The sequence below is a fragment of the Leucopleurus acutus genome (genome assembly GCF_964270905.1).
Source record: "Leucopleurus acutus genome assembly, chromosome: 12".
Classification (NCBI taxonomy): domain Eukaryota; kingdom Metazoa; phylum Chordata; class Mammalia; order Artiodactyla; family Delphinidae; genus Leucopleurus; species Leucopleurus acutus.
The window spans coordinates 88,887,105-88,904,450 of record NC_139154.1 but is presented as its reverse complement, the minus strand read 5'-3'; the positions used below and the strand labels follow the sequence as shown (position 1 = coordinate 88,904,450).

General features: G+C 53.4%; 1 protein-coding gene across 9 annotated transcripts in view; it reads right to left on the bottom strand.

The window, feature by feature from the left end:
• Nucleotides 1-17,346, bottom strand: part of DYSF (dysferlin) — a gene marked incomplete at its 5' end in the record, with an annotated part of 221,707 nt that overhangs the window by 60,521 nt on the left and 143,840 nt on the right. For 4 of the 9 annotated variants that reach the window (XM_082852027.1, XM_082852032.1, XM_082852026.1 and 1 more), the window contains 5 exons: nt 2,808-2,870; nt 8,621-8,697; nt 9,126-9,291; nt 10,342-10,503; nt 10,622-10,723. In XM_082852027.1, coding sequence (XP_082708153.1) covers nt 2,808-2,870; nt 8,621-8,697; nt 9,126-9,291; nt 10,342-10,503; nt 10,622-10,723 — 570 coding nt within the window. Of the gene's footprint in view, nt 1-2,807; nt 2,871-8,620; nt 8,698-9,125; nt 9,292-10,341; nt 10,504-10,621; nt 10,724-13,350; nt 13,393-17,346 lie in introns of all 9 variants that reach the window. The other 5 variants (XM_082852030.1, XM_082852034.1, XM_082852029.1 and 2 more) reach the window with 2 other exon arrangements.

Sequence of the window (17,346 nt, the reverse complement as noted above, 5' to 3'; positions counted from 1 at the left end):
AGTATTACACATTTTATACATGAAACAAGACTATTAAAATGTTTATATCATGTAATTTTCAACTTGCATAATTCATATTCATAAAGAATGGCTCTCATGTATTTTCAAACCTTTAAACAATCATTCTCCTGCCACAGAGACTGTTCAAGAGCACAGGAAATGAGAGTACACTTCAAAAAATATTTTATAAAACTATTATAACCTTGATATCAAAACCTAACAAAGACAACCTAAAAGTAACACTTGTTAATAAAGATGCAAAAATCCCATATAAATAATAACAAATCTAACTCAGTAATATATGCTAGATGTTACCCTTACAAACTTCCCCTTAACCAGGATTAACAAATGCTACCCATTCTCTCTGCTAACGATCTAAGGTCCCGAGCAGATGCAAGCCTGCAGCTAATCTAATTTATCCACTGCAGCTCCCAGCAGATGAGCTGTATGTTTACCAAGAGTTAATTGTTTGTTCCCAAATCTGTTTATGCCAGTTGTACTAATACAGTAATTAGATCAATAAGTAAATGTTATAAAAATATATAAAATTTGAATTTAAAAAGAAAGGGCATTTTATCTATGAAAATGAACTTAATGTTGATTTTTTTTTAATTATGAAAATTAAGTATGAGTGAGGTGGACAAAAAGGTGAGGGGGATCTGAAGTGTTAAAAAAAACTCCATGTTCAGAGTCTTTTGCAGCTATCATTAAGAGCTCATCAAACTTTAATAAACCTAAAGGAAAAATCACAGCTAATGCATTATGAATGTGGTTTATACTGGAAAGGCAACATGACATTTGAATAGCAGATCCAAATTCAAAGAGGTCTTGGCACATGTCAAATGATTGTCAAATGAAGATACATGGATATGACTAAAAAGAAATGTTCGTGGTACTTATATTTGACTTTTAATGAGTCCCTATTTAACCGACTTTAATTAGCCAACCAACTACCTATCTTGATGGACTGCATAAGAGGACTTCAATTGTAGTCAACTATAATACCATGACCAATTGACCCATTTGGGTTTACCCCAGGAATGCAGGACAATTATACATACATATATATGAGTGTGTGTGTGTGTGTGTGTGTGTGTGTGTGTGTATAAAATATATATATATGTAATGGACAATGGAAAACAAAATGATCATCTTGATAAATGCCAAATGCCATTGGATAATATCAGTTGGCCATAAGATGTGATGGGAAAACCCGAACGAACTTTCTGGCCAGCCCAATATTAAACTTCCATATCTAATTTTTAAGTTATTAATAAACTAATAATACAGGACACAACCTGACAAAATCAAGAATATCTATCCGAAACTACCAATCATTATCATAATGGAAAAATGACAGAGACCTTCTCATTAGAATCAGTAACTAAATAAGTTTGCTCACTAGCAACTCCATTAGCAAATGTCATTCTGGAAAAAGCAATAAGGTATAACTATTAGAAAATGACATGTTTATTATTGTTTGAAGAAGACAATCTTATCTACCTGAAAAACTCAACCGAATCAATTAACCACTGTCAGAAGCAATAAAGGTACTTAACAAAGAGTCTGTTTCAAAGTAAATATACAAAAATATTGTTTTTCTATATTCTAGCAATAGCTAGTTATACAAAGTCATAAGAAAAAAAAAGATATTCCATTCAGACAGCAACAAACACTATAAAATGCCTAGGAATAACTTAACAAGAAATGGACTAGACCTATTTAAAGTAAACTAAAAATAACTCCTCTGAGGGACAAAAAATAAGACAATAGTGGAAATTAAGAAATGAAATGTCCAATGATAGGGGAATAGTTTATGGATGTCCATACAACAGCATGACATGCAACCATTTTTTAAAGAATATAAAGACATGGAAAAACATTTATAATACATTTTAAGTACAAGAAAATGCAGATTTTTTAAAAAGTACAATATGATCTTGATTTTGTAAAAACATAAAAGTACGCACATGTGCATAAGAGAGATCTAAAAATGTAGGCACATCAAAGTCTTAACAGTGCTTATCTCCAACTGGTAGGAACACAGGTGGTTTTAACTTTCTGCCTTACACTTTTTTGTGTTTTCTATATTTTCTACAACAGCTAAATCAGAAAACATGTAAAATGTAGAGTGCCTCTGCCTAGAAGCCATAAAACACCCAACACAGCAATGCCTCCTCTTGGCACCATGAATGGAGTTTAACTTTCAGCAAGTCCTATCTCTTATGTCCCCCCTACAAGTCTGGGGCTCCCCTTGACTTCATGAGTGCATGTTGAAGGACCCTCGACCCATAAAGATAATACCTAAGGAATCAGCCCAGGAGGACAGAAGTATCCCTCCTGGCAAATGCAGGAGTGAACTGTGGGCCCCAGCAGAGCTCTCAGAATCTGCTGGGGACAGCCAGGTTTCCGCAGTCACACACGTTTCATGCCTCTGGGAGGAGTAGAGAAAATCAATCTGCCTTTGCCCACAGAGGCCTCTTGTGTCCCACATCCCAGCGGTCAGGGTCTAGAGACTTCCCTGTTTCCACTGGCCCATGCTACCCCACGCAGGGAAACAGGATTAAGGTAAATCCCAGGATGCACCGAGAGATAATTCAGGGATGTCTGTTTCTGCAAATCTTCCCTCAGCCTTCTCCCTACCCCTCCATCACCGCACAGGACAGGTAACTGTTTTCTGCCAGGGCTCAGAAAACTCCTTTCTTCCCCTCCCATCCCCACCTCCTCTGTTCCCTTCCTAACTCCTTACCCCCACTCAGCCCCCCCGGGAAAATCAAGGTGCCCACAAATAGGTAAACAATACATACATGACGACTGGATGGAGAAGACGCCATGTTAGTGGGGGTGAAGCCCGACAGACCGTCTGCAAGCTACAAATTAAACACGCTGGTTAGCGACAGGCTGCAAAAGTTGTGCGAGAAACGTGTGCTTTGGAGTTGGACAAGTGTGGCTCCGAATCCCGGCCTCATTGCTTTACCAGCTACGTGACCTTGGACAAGCCCCCTGACCTCTCTGAGTCAGCATCTCCAGCTGGAGAATGGGAACAAAGCCGTGTGTTGTCACAGAGCAGCAGCGAGTATGGATGACGTGAAGGCCATGCACACCTAGGACAAGGTGAGGCACGTGGGAGGGGCTCAGCCAATACCTGTCTCATGCCTGCTTTCTCACTGCCCTGGGCACCACTGACTCCATGCCACGCTCACATGCCCTCCCTGCCTTTCAAACTTCCTGACCTCAGACATACTCCAAGCTCCCCATCATCCCTGGTGGTTTCTTCTAACAACTGAGTCACACCAACCCCTGCTTGGGCACTATTCCTAAACCAATGCAGGTTTCTGAGTCTTCTGTCCTCAAGGACAAAAAGCAGGGCATCATGTGGCTTCCCCCAAACCAGGGGAGCTTTAAGAGTCTCATAAACACGCCACCCCTATACTACAGAAACCTTGCTGCATTCTTTTCTGGCATCAGATCCTTGCCTGCAATCTCCTAGTACAGTGAATCCATAATGTATAGGGTGCAGGGTCCAGGAGGGCCTTGTTGGGGTCAGGACTGAAGGTAGGGTGACTTTTTCAGGGGCCACTACAATAGTGCCAGAGGAGGTGATGGAGCTGTGGGTGGACGAGTACCAGTCCAGGTGGATGAGGCCAGGAGATGCCTTCTAGGCAGAGGAGACAGCAAGTGTGAAGGGTAGAGAAATAAAGCAGCACTGCCAGTTTAAGAGAGAGCAAACGGTCCAGGAAGGCAGGCTTGGGGGATATGGTGGAGGGATGAGCAGACCAGCGGGACCCTCTCTTCCTTTGAGTCTGGGGCAGGGGGCTCTGGGAGACTCCCCAGGAGGCCGAGCCCTTGGAATCGACCAGATGAACTCCACGTGAAGCCCCCAGCTGCCCAGAGACTGGCCCAGCCAGGCAGTAGCTCTGCCCCTCTTGTTCTCCTCCTGAACCTCACAGAAGCCTTATTGTTATTTTTAATACAGTTCGTTTTTAGAAAGGTGAGAGGGAAACCGGCAGTTCACCAGTGCAAGAGGGAGAAAAAATAAAGCTAAACATAGTGCTCCAAAGGTCTGGGCCAGCTTCCGAAATTACATGTTCCCCTTTGGGATTTGGACATAATTTGCCGCTCCAGTTCTGGGAGCACGTTCCCACCTTCACGGCGTCCCAGAGACTAAAACCGGAGCAGGTGGCTCAAAATTAGCCCAAGCTGGGAGCCGGGGAGCAGCTGGCCCCAGCACCCCACCCCACGGGTGTGGGGAGCAGGCCTTCTGATGCCTCCTGCACGCTAGCCTGAGTTTCCCCTACAGCCTCCCAGGCCCATCAGACACACACACACACACACACACACACACACACACACACACACACACACACACCTCCCACCACCAAGCCTTTGCCCCAGCTCCTCTGCCCACCAGGAAAGGCCTCCTCTCCCCTCTGCTGTTCTAACCCCTCTCGCCAGCCCCCGGGAGAAGCTTTCCTGATGACTTAGCCCACGCTGACCTTGTAGGGCCCAGAGTCCAAGATCCTGGTGTCCTTGCTAAGCAAGCATTCACTGCTTTGCTATCACTCTGTTCATCTCATCTGGATCTGCAACATAGCCCTCCTCTCTCTGTCAGCCAGAGGGAAGACTTCCCGAGAGCGCTCTTCCCCTTTATCCCTCCTCAACACACACACGTTCTCCACCCCACGGCCTGACTTCAAGAGGAGACCCCTACCCGGGGTGATCTCTCAGAATGATAGGCAAGCGTCACCCTTGACCTGAAGGTCGGTGATGCGTGGGATGGGCAGGGGGTGCCACCTCTACGTGAGCCTCAGGACCCCCCAGGAAATGGTGGGAAGCCCACTCTGGGTGCGTTCCTGCACTGCTTCTCTTCCCATTTTCCTCATCAGAACACCAAGAACTAGCAGACTAGTCGACAAAGACCCCAAGTTTGTTTGAAACGTAAACATAGAGCCTGATTCATACTCAGAGGCAGAATCAGAGACAGAGAGTGCAGCCTGGGGGGAAGGGAAGGACAGAGGAGGCCACGTTGGGAGCAGTTCATTCACAGCGTGCTCCTGGCTGGAGGCCACACCTATCTGTTCATTATTTTTCTATATTTTCCAAACTTTATATAATGGACATATGTTTATAATCAGAGAAAAATGAATATATCCTTTATCTCAAGCAGAGCACTAGACGGAAGGAAACACCTCTGTGCCCCTCTCGGAGGACACCCCCAGCCTGCCCTCAGCAAGTTAGGTGTCAAGGCCACGATGCTTGCAGCACCACCACTACGCTTGCTCCCAGATATCTGCTCCCAGCCCCCACCCCACTTCTCACGCACACTCATGTGCACACACACCGCACACACCCACGCTGCCACCATCCCCAGACTACGGCTCTAAAATCTACACAAAGACAGCCACACAGACCAAGAATACACTGTGGGGTTGCCATGCGAGAGCTGATCTCATCCCAGCCCCCCGCCACAGAGAAGAGTCCAGGGGGCCAGGCATCTCCCTACTCCCAGAGACAGGGGCCCACCTACAAGGCCTAGAGGGCCAAGTGGACAGTTCTGCCTCATACATCCATTTCAGATCGTCTCTAGAACTGGCCACTCTTGACAGACACTGAAACATTTCTAGAAACCTGAGAAATGCTTGGCCGTGGTTGTCAGCCAATGGCACAAGCATCAGGAAAGTCTGGGGTATCTTTTTCTAGTGTGTGGCAGCTCATCCCAGAAACTGGCGGACGATGGTGAGAAGGTTCTTCAGCAGAGAAGAGGCAACTGAGCAAGGAGACGGGAGGGACTTAAACAGAAGCCGAATGTGGCAAGAGAGCCTTTGGAGCTGGGGAGGAGCCTTCTGCTGGGTCCACAGCCAGAGCTGGTGAGCACAGCGATAGGGGCTGCATGATGGGGGGAACAATACGGGCGGCCTAGAGACACGGGCCGCACAAACACGAGCCAGCAAAGTCCAAGTTCTGCCAGACTTCTCATCCCTCCTTCTCATCCCTCATCTCTCTCCTATCTGCACTGGGGAAGGGGCGAGGGGACAAGAGCCCAGCCAGAACTATCTGGAAAACCACTGGATCTGGAACCCACAGCCTCCTGGATCAGCCCCAAGATGCCCGGTCCTCCCAAGTCCTGCACAGGAGATGTGCAAGACAGAGTGAGGGAAGGATCTCCTGAGCCAGCCAGATCGGATCAACGATCTCAGAGAAAAGCACGATGCAAAATTGCTTTTTCCCCAAGCCCCCAGCAGACCCCATCAGGGCAGGGCTTCCCGAAGACCGGGACTGATCTCCCTGCGGGCCTCGGGGCTCCTTGAGAATAGGGTTATGTCTCCTCCATCAGACAGGGAGCTCGATGAGGGCAGGGTCCAAACCTCCCGCACCAGAGCAGGCGGATCTCACTTCCTCCTCTCCCTACCGACCTCCGAGGTCCTGTGAGCCCAGGCCCTCCCCGCGCGGGCATGCCTCCACCAGCCCGAACCTCAGCTCCCCGCCCTCTGCCCGGCCAGCAGCTCTAGCCGCATGCTCCCACCAAGAGTGCAGCCCCTGCTCTGGCTCAGACCCCGGGCCCCGGTTCACTCATGTCAACGCTGTGAGGACGTCCAGCCTGGGCCTCCTCACCGTCTGCCTCTGGTTGTGCTTGTAGCCAGCAGGACCCAAGAGAGTCCCTCCCCATCTGAGCCTGTAGACATTTTGAGGGCAGCACACACAGAACGGAAATCCTGCTGGGCAAGCTCTACGCTTCCCTGCACAGACTCAGACGGCCCGCTGACGGGGGTGGGGGAAGCGGGAGCCAGCACAGGGCGCCCGGAGCTTGGGGCTAATTAGCTGCCTCATTCAGCTACGAACACCCACCCAGGCCAGAAGGTACTAGCCTTGAGCGTAGCTGAATTCTGTGTATTTGCAATTTCCATTTGGGTTTCCCCAGTCAAGAGAAGCTCCTCCTTAGACCCCTACAGAGAGTAGGCAGGTAACCGACCCAGCCACCCATCTACTTATGCATCCATCCACTCATCCGTCCATCCATCCATCCATCCATCCGTCCATCCATCTACCCAGGCAGACTTTCTTCGAACGCCTCCTCTAAGTCAGGCCCTGTGCTGGTCACTGGGGACACAAAGAGGAATGAGCCCTAGTCACTTCCCTGAGCCTAGTCTAGGAAAGATGCTGCAGGACTTAAGGCAAGCGCAGTGACCAAGATAGAGACAGGACTTGCAGAAGAAGTGGAGGAGCCGGGCAGAATGCTGGAAGGAGGTGACCACACCTAAAGAATGACTGGGAGCTGGCCAGAAGGTGCTCCCAGCAGAACGCGTGCTGGGGTGGGGCCCTGGAGAGCCACAGAGGCAGGAGGAACGGAGAGCTGGGGGCTTCTGAGGACGCTTAGCACCAGAGAACTATAAAGCAGCTATGAAGCTCTTGTCTCAGCAGCAGCGAGGCCCAGGACTGAACACCAGAAATGTCCCATGGAAGTGGCAGAAAGGTGAAGGAGATGAGCGCGTGAGAAAGAAGCAGAAATCAGCCCTAGATGTCAGAGGGAAGCCCCTGTAAGCACATCTCGGGGAGAGTCTCGAGGACCCCGAGCCCAACCCAACACCCAAGTTTGTTCTCTTGCTCTCAAGGCTAATATCTGACTGATGGTTTAGAAAAAAAAAAACCCTCCCGAAATGCCACCCCCTCCCCAGTGAACAAACAGGTTGTGGGCCTGAGCACAAGTACTGTCTACACAGGCTGGGAGGCTCTGCCTCCGGGCAGCCCAGAAGCTCTGGGAGCCCCACGTGCCAGGGGTGCGGCCAGAATCAAGAGAAGCTGAGCGGAGGGTGACAACCTGGAACGGAGCTATTCAAGGCTGGTGCCCACAGTGAGGTCTTTCTCCATCTCCACTGCAGGAAGGACTGGGTGGTCTGAGCCAGCCCAGGGCCCAAGGGGAAGAGAGCGCTTCCCCCCTCAATAAGAGACGCCACAGGCCTCTTGCCATGCTGTTTGGCACTGGTGGCCGGGTCACCAGCTCGCCCTGTTGTGGAGCACATAGCCAGGGGCTGCCTCTTACCTGCCCACAGGGTTGGACACCCTTGCAGTAAGGCCCCTCTCCTGGCCCCCTTCCTCTCCTGCAGGTGGAGGCAATGGGGTGAGAGGGACCACTGGCTTGGACGCACACCCCTCCTTCAAGCTGCCTGCCAGGTGCCACAGAGCACAAGCCCATAGATGAATCTGCCCCCAAGGAGGGCCCTAGCTGGGTAAGGCGATGGGGCTGGGGCACCCCAGAGGCTACCGGTCACTCCCCACCCTGTCCTCCTTCTCTCTCGTTCGCTCCTTCCACCCTGATTTCCTGGGTGATTTCCAGGAGAGCGCCCTCCAGGTAGTGGGGCCATTTTTCTCATATGCTTTGGGGGAAATGATTGGGTCTTGACCAGAAGACCACACAGTCTCCCCTGCAACCCCCAATCTGCTCCCAACCAGACTGAAAGCTCCTAACTGGGGCCGTCCATCTGTAAGGTGTCCAGCCACCAGGCTGCAGAGAGAGTGTCCTATGGAGGCCGTGTGAGAAGGAAGGGAGGGCAAGGGGCAGGGAGAGGGCAAGCAAGCCAGCTCTTGGAAGGAGCCAGTGTCTGTCCCCGGGGACCCATCGTACCTGGATGGGGATGAGAGGCTCCTTGTCGTCGATGTCAATCAACACATCTTCCCCAGGACTGAGTAAGCTCACGTCATCTGTAGGGGGAGCAGTGTCCAGGCCTGAGAGGCGGCTCCCTCAGGGGCTCACCCCTCCTGAGACACAAGACTCGGCCCTCTGTCTTGCCACACTTTTCACTCCGTGTCTCCCTCTTCCTCCCAGCCATCCTTCCCTCTCCCGGATCCCGTCACGCTCCCCGTCTCCCCAGTTCTCCCTCTAGCTCCCTCTTCATCCCACTGATCCCATAATCTCCCTCTCCCTCGGCCTTTTCCGCACCACACCCCACCTCAGCATCCACCCCCCCAACCTCTCCTGGGGGGCCCAGCCCAGGGCCAGACGGTGCCCTGAGGGAGACGAGATGCCCACCCGTCCTTCCGGTCATCTCATTCAGGGCCCGGTAAGCTGGGAAGTCCACCTGTCCCAGCCCCCTCTGCCTCCCCGCCCCCATCAACAGCCCCTCCCCTACCTGGGCCGCCCTGTGGGGACGGACTCTCCTCTGAGTAAGGGTCGCACAGGAAGCTCTCCAGGGAGCGGATGGTACACTGGCCCACCACAGGCCGGCGGCCAAACTGGCGATTATCAATTACCTTGATCACGACGGGGGGACAGTAGAGCTCCTCCCTGGGCAGCATCTGGGTGGAGGGGGAGGGAAGCTCTGGGCAGCAGCCTGACCCCATCTCTGGGAGGTCTCAGAGGAAGGCGAGCCCTTCTTCCCAGGGCAAGTCCAAGGTGCAGAAAATGCTCTCAACCCACACATAACCCCCAAGAGCCAGCGATCCAAACGGGTGGTTTGCCGAGCCCAGGAGCTGGCCAGTGGAGCAGAAGCCACACGCCCCTTCTGTCTGCCTCTTGGATGCTGTAGGCAGAGGCCGACTTTTCCCTCACAGTTTTACCTTCCAAACACATCCAGCTCAGCCTAAAGTTAAAACAAGTCTACTTTCCCTGAACCCTCACTGGCCGGGGAAGGGAAGAAGGGAGAAGTTGGCCCGGGACTCAACGTTTCTCGCAGACAGACCCCCCCAAGTGGATACTCAAGAGTTGGCTTCCAGACCCAGATTCTTCTCCCCCCAACCCTAAAAGCACTTTGAACACAACTTGAAATAATTTATATGCTCTCCTTCGGTGGCGGCTTTGGCTCAGCCAGGAGGAGGCTCCTGTTGACAGCCACTGGGCCTGGAATTTCTATAGTACTTTCATCTTGCAAACCATTTTCCTTTCCTCAGACTTGCCTTACTCTGGTCACTAGGCCCAGGCAGCCCAGGTTGCTGGAGGGAGCTGAGGCCTGAGGGCCGCGAGGGTGAGCCCCTCCGCGGGGGCCCAGGCTGGGGGAGGACCAGGTCCTGGAAGGTTTGGAGGAATCCTGGAAGCTCAGAGACCTGGCAGGGAGCACCGGGGGGGCTGAGGCCGGCCCTGAGCGGGGAAACAGCCACGGATGGGTCCTTGGGAGTTCCGTGGACTCAGGATCTGAGGAGGAGGGGCCGAGCTGGCCCCCTCTGCACTGCTCGCAGGCTTCAACTCCTCCAGGGAGGAGAGAGCATTTCCTCCCATTCTCCAGTGAGGTGGGAGCGATGCCGTGACCCACTCAGAATCCCGCAGGGAGCCAGACCCCAGACCGCCTGGGGCCGCAAGGATATTCTAACCACCAGGACTCCGGAAGGGGACGGCGGGGAGGTCGGGCTCACCACTTCCATGAAGAGGGTGCAGATGTCAAAGTTGGGGTTCTTCCGGAGGTTCTTGATGACACAGGACTGCACGGTCTGGCCCCCGCACTCCACCACCAGGCTGGGGGAGGACACGCTGGCCAGCTGGTAGCTCTTCATGTTCCGAAGGCCCCACGCCAGGATCTGGGGGCACGGAGTGAGGACAGCAGCTGGGAAGGCCCCAGGCCCCAGAAAGGCTGGGCCAGGAAGAGGAAGGGCCCGGCTGCCCACAGTCCCCACCCCACCACGGGGGCGGGCTCACCTCGATGGCGGTTCGCTGGAGAACAGGCTTGATGTTCTGGGGGACCATGTAGATGTTGGCCTCCCTCTGGGGTGGCGGGTAGGGTAGGTCCGTGTCCTCCGACTGCAGGGCAGCAGGTAGAATGGAGGCAAAGGCAGGAGGGAGACCAAGGTGGAAAGACAAGAAAGGAGGACAGTCGGGATGGAAAGAAGGACGTGTGGAGAGACACAGAAACAGAGTGGCGAGGACACAGAAGTGGGCAGACAGAAATGAGAGAGCAAAGTCAGTTTCTCAGGCACCATCTCCTCCAGGATCACAATTCTAGCACCTTGCCAGGGTTCAGGTGATCCTGTTTCAAATGAGCCCCGGGGCACCCCTCCTCCCACCCACGAGCTGCTCAGGGTGACCCCGTCCCTGTCACACATACACTTGTGCACACACGTGCACACACATGCACTGCCCCGTCCAACCTGACACGTCCACTTCAGCCCCTCTCAGTCCCGAGAGGACCACGTGCCCTCCTGCTAGCCTGGTTCTCCTGCCTCCTGGCTCAGACCCTCCCGACTTACCACCCGCCCTGGTGTTCCGTCTCCAGCCCCAAACTCACACCTGTCCTGAGGTGTGACACATCTGAACAGAATGCTTGCACTGTGGGCCAGAGGGGGTATTTACAAACAGGAGAAGGGGGCAGCAAGGCCCACCATCCAGGGGCACCAAAGGGCCTACTGGGGAGGCTCCTTCACACCACGGACCAGAGATGAGCGTGGCCTGTGACAACCCTACCTGCTATGGGTTTGCCAAAAAGATTTGGGCAAGAGTCCTGAAGAAATACATAGGGAAGCAGGCGGGGCAATGGAGGCAGGTGTTACTGTGGATTAGACAACTACCAAGTCTGACAGTGGTTAGAAACACGGGCTCTGGGTATAGATCCTGACTCCACTACTTACTGAGTAAAATAAGTTATTTCACTTCTCTGTGGCTCCATTTTCTTCATCTATAAAGTGATTATTAAAAACTATCAACCTCTGAAGGTTAGTGGGAGGCTTGGAGAAGTTAATACAACGTTTAGAAGAGTGCCTGGTTCATGTAAACTCTCAATAGAAGCCCACATGGCACCTCTGTGACAACTAGAGAAGGATGACCCTTTCTTAAAACTCTTAACTTCCACGTCAGAAAATCATCATAGTTTACTAGTTTATTAGAACAAGACACTTTACTGCCACCTACTGGAAATTGTTATAATAAATTAAAATACATGATGTCTGCACTGGAAATCGCACGCCCTTAGACCCAAGGGCTCTTCCGCAGTGCACAACCTGCACATCCATACATGGAGGCCCTGACGCTCAGGAAATGTTAACTATAAATAGAAGGGCTGTGCTGTGTGCTTTACAGCTTGCCTCAGGTAATCGCATTAATAAACGATGGAATCGTTGGATTCATTCTCCGAGTGACTTGCTCTGGGTTCCTTCTCAAAGGATGGTGCTTCCATCTACAGATGCTCTGACGCAGATGGTGGGAGCAGCTGGAGGACTGAAACCCACCAGCTTCCTCCTGCCTCACCACCTCACAGCCAATCCCAGCTGTCACTCCTGCCAACGACACACTGATGATGCTACGCTTCGTGACCTGTGGTGGTAAGAAGCTCATTTCTAGAATCAAACCGGACCCTGGTCCTAGTCTGAACCCTGCAGCTCCTCAGCTATGTGACCCTGGGAAAATTATTCAACCTCTGTGACTCAGTACCCTCACATGAAAATCCGGGATAACGAAACTCTTACAAAATTGGTCTGAGAATTTAACAAGAGAACAAATATAAAGAGTTTCTGGCACATAGAAGGTGCTTAATAAACAGCAGTGACTAAAATGATCACTGTATTGTTGGTGGTGCCACTGTTTCCATCACTCATGTTGTTGGTGATCCCCCAGGGACTTGAGCAGAGCTGAGCCATCAGAGGCACCTCTCAAAACAACGCTGGCTTCAGAACTATCCCTACGTCCCCAGAGCACAGAGTGAAGGAATTCATCATCTTCCTCCGGACCCACAATGCAGGTGACATGATATTTTTAGACTGGCTGAGCAGCGGACGCCATCAGGAGAAAGAGTGATGAGCAGGGCTGCCACGGGCACAACTCCAGGGGGTGCTGTGCACATCACAATCCACGTGAATGGTGCCCCTGGAGGCTGGAGGCAGAGCCCGCGGTGGCCTGGCTGCTCTGGGGCCGCCTGGCTTGGCGTCCAACCTTGGCACTCCAAGGCCACCTACTGCAACAGCTGTGCAGCAGGGGTCGCCTCTTTCTGAAAAAGTTTATGCCTGAAGGCCTGCTGGTGGCCTGCTGGTGGCCTGCTCAAGGCTGATGCCCAACCCACAGTGGACCCAGGGCCAAAAGCCCATGACGAAAGGGACAAATAGAAGAGGTCAGGGAGGGAACAGCCCCGGGCTCCTGGGTGGGGAGGCAGAAAGACCAAGCCTTTCTCATAGGGCTGCAATGTTGTCCTGAAATCACCCAGGGAAACTCATGAATATACTTCCCCCAGAACATTCCTCTCCTGGTCCCCAGACTCTGGGCAGTGTCCCTTTGATTCCTTTTTGTCCCTCACTTCCACGTCCCGCTTTCCCTCTGGGCTCCTCCAGGTCCCCTGTGAGGATATTCCTCTCTCTGTGCAGACGCCCAGGCTCCCCACCACAGGAACCTGCTTACAGAGGAAGACAGGGACCAAGAACCTGGAGAAGACTGGGCTCCAGTACCGTTTGCAGGAGGCCCTGGAGGAAGACGGCGGGTGCACACAGCTGTGGAGCGCCAGGCCCGGCCGGCAGGAGGGAGAGACAAGCAGAGACAGCGGTTAGAGGCGCATCCGCAGGGCAGCTTATGAGGCACAAGGCCCCCAGTCTCATCCCAAGGCCACCTCCATCCACCATGCCGTCCTCAGGGGTCCCAGGACATCCTTGCTCCCTGCACCCTGTTGCCATTCCCCAGAATCCCTGCCTCTGCAGGGGCTCCCCTACACCTGCCAGCTGCCACGAAGTCCTCTGTCCCCTCCCCACTGTGCGCACCGCCCCGCCTGTAGGCACCGCCCCCGCCTGTAGGCACCTCTCATTATCACTGAGCATCTACGCCGCCACGTGCTCTGGCTCCCTAACCCGGTCTCATCCAGTGCACAATTTTCCACACTATCTGCTGGATTTTTTCCTTGCATTTAAAGACAGTCTCAAGACGGTATCTCATCCATACCTTCTCTCGGTGTCCTCTCCTGCAGCCTGCCACCCTCTCCTCTCTCTCTTCCTGAAAAAGGCTGCCTCCATCCCCTGCCTCTCCCCCGCTTCCACACAGCCCTCTGCCCAGTGCACTCGCTCCGCCCCTCGCACCCCCTCCCTGGAAACTTCTCTCTCCAAAATTAACAACAACCTGCTTGTAGCCCAACCCAGAGGAAACTCACAGGCGCCTATCTCTCTCCCTACCTCAGCAGCATCTGGCCAGCTGACCTCGTCGTCCTTCCTAAAGCCGTCTGTCTAGCTCCTTACCGCTGGCCCCTCCACCCTCTCTACCCTCCGCTGGCTGTGTCTCCCTGGCAGCCTCCCCGCTGCTCCTCGGCCCATCCCTCCCCTAGGCTTTCCGCTCCCAAACATCTCTCCTAAGCCCCACACTCACATTCCAACCTTACCGCTACTTCATCCATGTGTCCTCCTGGCCTCTCACACCGAGCTTGTCCCAAACTGGATTCTCTAAGATCCCAACCCACCCCACCCCCCCCCGCCAAAAACCTGCTCTCTTCAAATGTCATCTCAGAATCCAGCCCCACCATCCACCCAGATCTCCAAGCCAAAAACACCACACCACCCTTGACTCTCCTTCCCCTGGATTGATCCCCAAGCCTTAGGGCTCTGTCTCCTAAATCTCTCCCAGGCCCACCCACCCATCTTCTTTCCTGGGTCTGGGTCACCACCATCTCTTGCCTGGATTCACCAGCTTCATCCTAAGTGATCTCTTGCATCTGGTTTTGCACATCCCCTTCCAATGAATGTATGCTGTACTCTGCAGCCAGGGAAGACTTTCTAAGAATGCCACTCTGTTTAAAACCCACCCACTCAGGATGAAGTCCAAACTCCGTGACGCAGCCTCCAAGACCCCTCATCTTCTAGCTCCTGTTGACCTCTCTGGCCTCGCCTCTCACCACCAACTTTCCCCTCCGGGACCCCAGGCAGTGATGGGCCACCTCCCCAGCCATGCTCAACAGCGCCCCCACTTCTGAACGCCAGCAGGTTGCAGGAGGTACCACACTCTCTGTACCTGTGAGGTTGGAGCTCACGGGTCCCTCTGTCTGAAAGGCTCTTCTGCCCACTTCATCTGGCTACCTCCTACGTGGACTTCATGTCCCCTTAAGTGTTCCTTGGAGTCCCAAGTTTAAGTTAAGCACCCCACGGTTCCCAGAGCAACTTGTCTCATTGAAAGACACATCACGCTGGGTCATTTCTGTGTGTTCATTTGTCTGTGTCCCTTGTGAAACCAGAAGTTCTGCACACGGGGACAACAGCTCTATCCCCTGTCCAATAAATAAAGGCTTACGAACAGATTATTGAAGACAGGGAGGGAGGGATGGCAGAGGGCGAACGGACAGGGGGATGGGGGACAAAGAACCGACTCCAACACTCTCCCATCCTTCCCAACGCTCTTGCCTGTGTCAGTCTTGCATCCTCACCAGCCCCTCCTTTCCCCGTGCCCGCTCATTCCTCCCTCTGTTTGAAGGGGCTTCCTTTGCCATCTTCCAGAATCTACCACATATTTCAGGGCCTAGGTCAAACTCTACATCCTCCAGAAAATCTCCCCAGAAACACTTCACAACCCTACTCTCTGACTTCTTTTACCTCTAATTAAGCACCCCTGGGCTCTGGTTGCCCAAGGTCCTGACTGGTATCCCACATATCACGCTTGGGAGTCCTGTGACACCAGCCCGATGGCCACTCCTGTGCCCAAGTTTCTCAATTTTTTCTGGTCCAGCCCATCTGAGAGGCATGATATCTCCTTCCAGGACAGTGACCCTCAGTGGGGTGGGCTGCAGCAACCCCTATCATCACTGCCAGGCTGGGAGGGGGTGGGTGTAGACTGAAAGCACCGCCAGGACATCCTGATTCCCTGTCCCGTGTGTGCCGGGGGACTCCGAGGATCACGGACCTCAGGGGCAGCCACACAATAGAAGGCTAATAAGATGACCCCTTCCGTGGCGGGGTCCATGCCTTCCATGCTCCTCCCCACCCACCCTGAACGCAGGGCAGACGTGGGGCTGCTACACTGACGGGGTTCTACAGGTGCGCAGGGCGCTTACCGAGACAGCTAGACCAAGAGGACAAGGACACGAGGACAAATGAGGCTCTCTCCCCACTTTAAGCAGAATCCACCTCCTGCCTCCTTTCATCTATCCGTCCTGCTGGCCAGTTCAGTACAGGGAACTGAGGCCCCTGAGCCATGAGGGGGGCTTCCTCCCCCGGTCCCAGGGGCCACCACACTAGACAGACGTGCATTCCCAGGGCTGGGGCAAGTGTGGGCAGGCCCTCCAGCCACCTAGGTCAGTGTTGCCACCGGTAGCCTACAGACCCCCTCCTCACACAGCAGGGCAGTCAGGTGACCCTCCGGATGCTCAGATCCGAGCTCCGCGGGGAGCTCCATGTGGGCGCAGCCGGGGCGGGCTGGGAGGGCTCCACTGTCTGCCTGCCCCACCCAGCTCGTTAGGGACAGCATGCTGCTCTAATTACACTTCCCAGGAAAAACAGTGTTTTAAATTAAAGCCTTGGGGGAGGGATGGGGGATGGGGGACCACTGGGCTTATTCTCCTGATTGCAAAACACCAAATTTTTCCTTCTGGAGGATTTGGGGGTGCCGGAGAGTACCTCATGTACATCTCAGACTAAAAGCCATAGCCTGTTGCCTGGATTAGGAAGGGGATGGAGTGACATCTGGTTGGCCCCCAACTCACAGCAAAAAAGCCACAGAGGACGCTCTCCTTTCAACCAGGGCATGCCTCCACAGAGCGTGACAGGAGCATCAGAACCAAGGGTGATACTCCGAACCACGCCCCCTTAGGTGCTCAGGACCACAAGCCCCTGCTCCCACCTAAACGGTTCCCAGATGGGGTCTTCCTCTGCACAGGCTCCACATCCCAGGAGCCCTCATAAGGAATCTGCCATCATCTCTTCTGCTGTTTGTGTGTGTGTGTGTGCGCGTGCGCGCGTGCATGCTCTCGTGAGTGTACATAGTTGCACACACTCACACATGCCTGTGCACTCTCCATTTCTCAGGAAATCTAAAATTGCAGTTTCTTTGAACTCATTCCCCTTGGCAGCGCAGACCGCCTTTGTTCTCCAGACAAAAAGGAAAAGAAACGAGACAGAGGGCTCAGAAGAGGCGGGGAGAAGGAGGGAGAGAGGGAGCCTGGGCCAAGGAGCAAACAGAGGAAAAGGGAAATGCGAAGGGAGAGCTGGACAAGGGGAAGAGAAAGGCTCAGGAAGAGGGGAAACAGCAAGTGACAGACAGAAAGACAGGCTGGGAGCTGGAAAGAAACCCTCCCCTCCACCCGTATAGGACCCAGGTCTCCCAGACACCAAAGCCTCAAAGACACAATGCAACAGTCCCCCTTCCCAACCAAGAGCCCCTGGGGAGGGAATGCTCCAGGTGGGCAAACAGCCTGGGGGAGGGGAAATCTTGTTGCCCACCAAACTGGCCCCACGCGGTGACACGCACCCCCAGCCCGA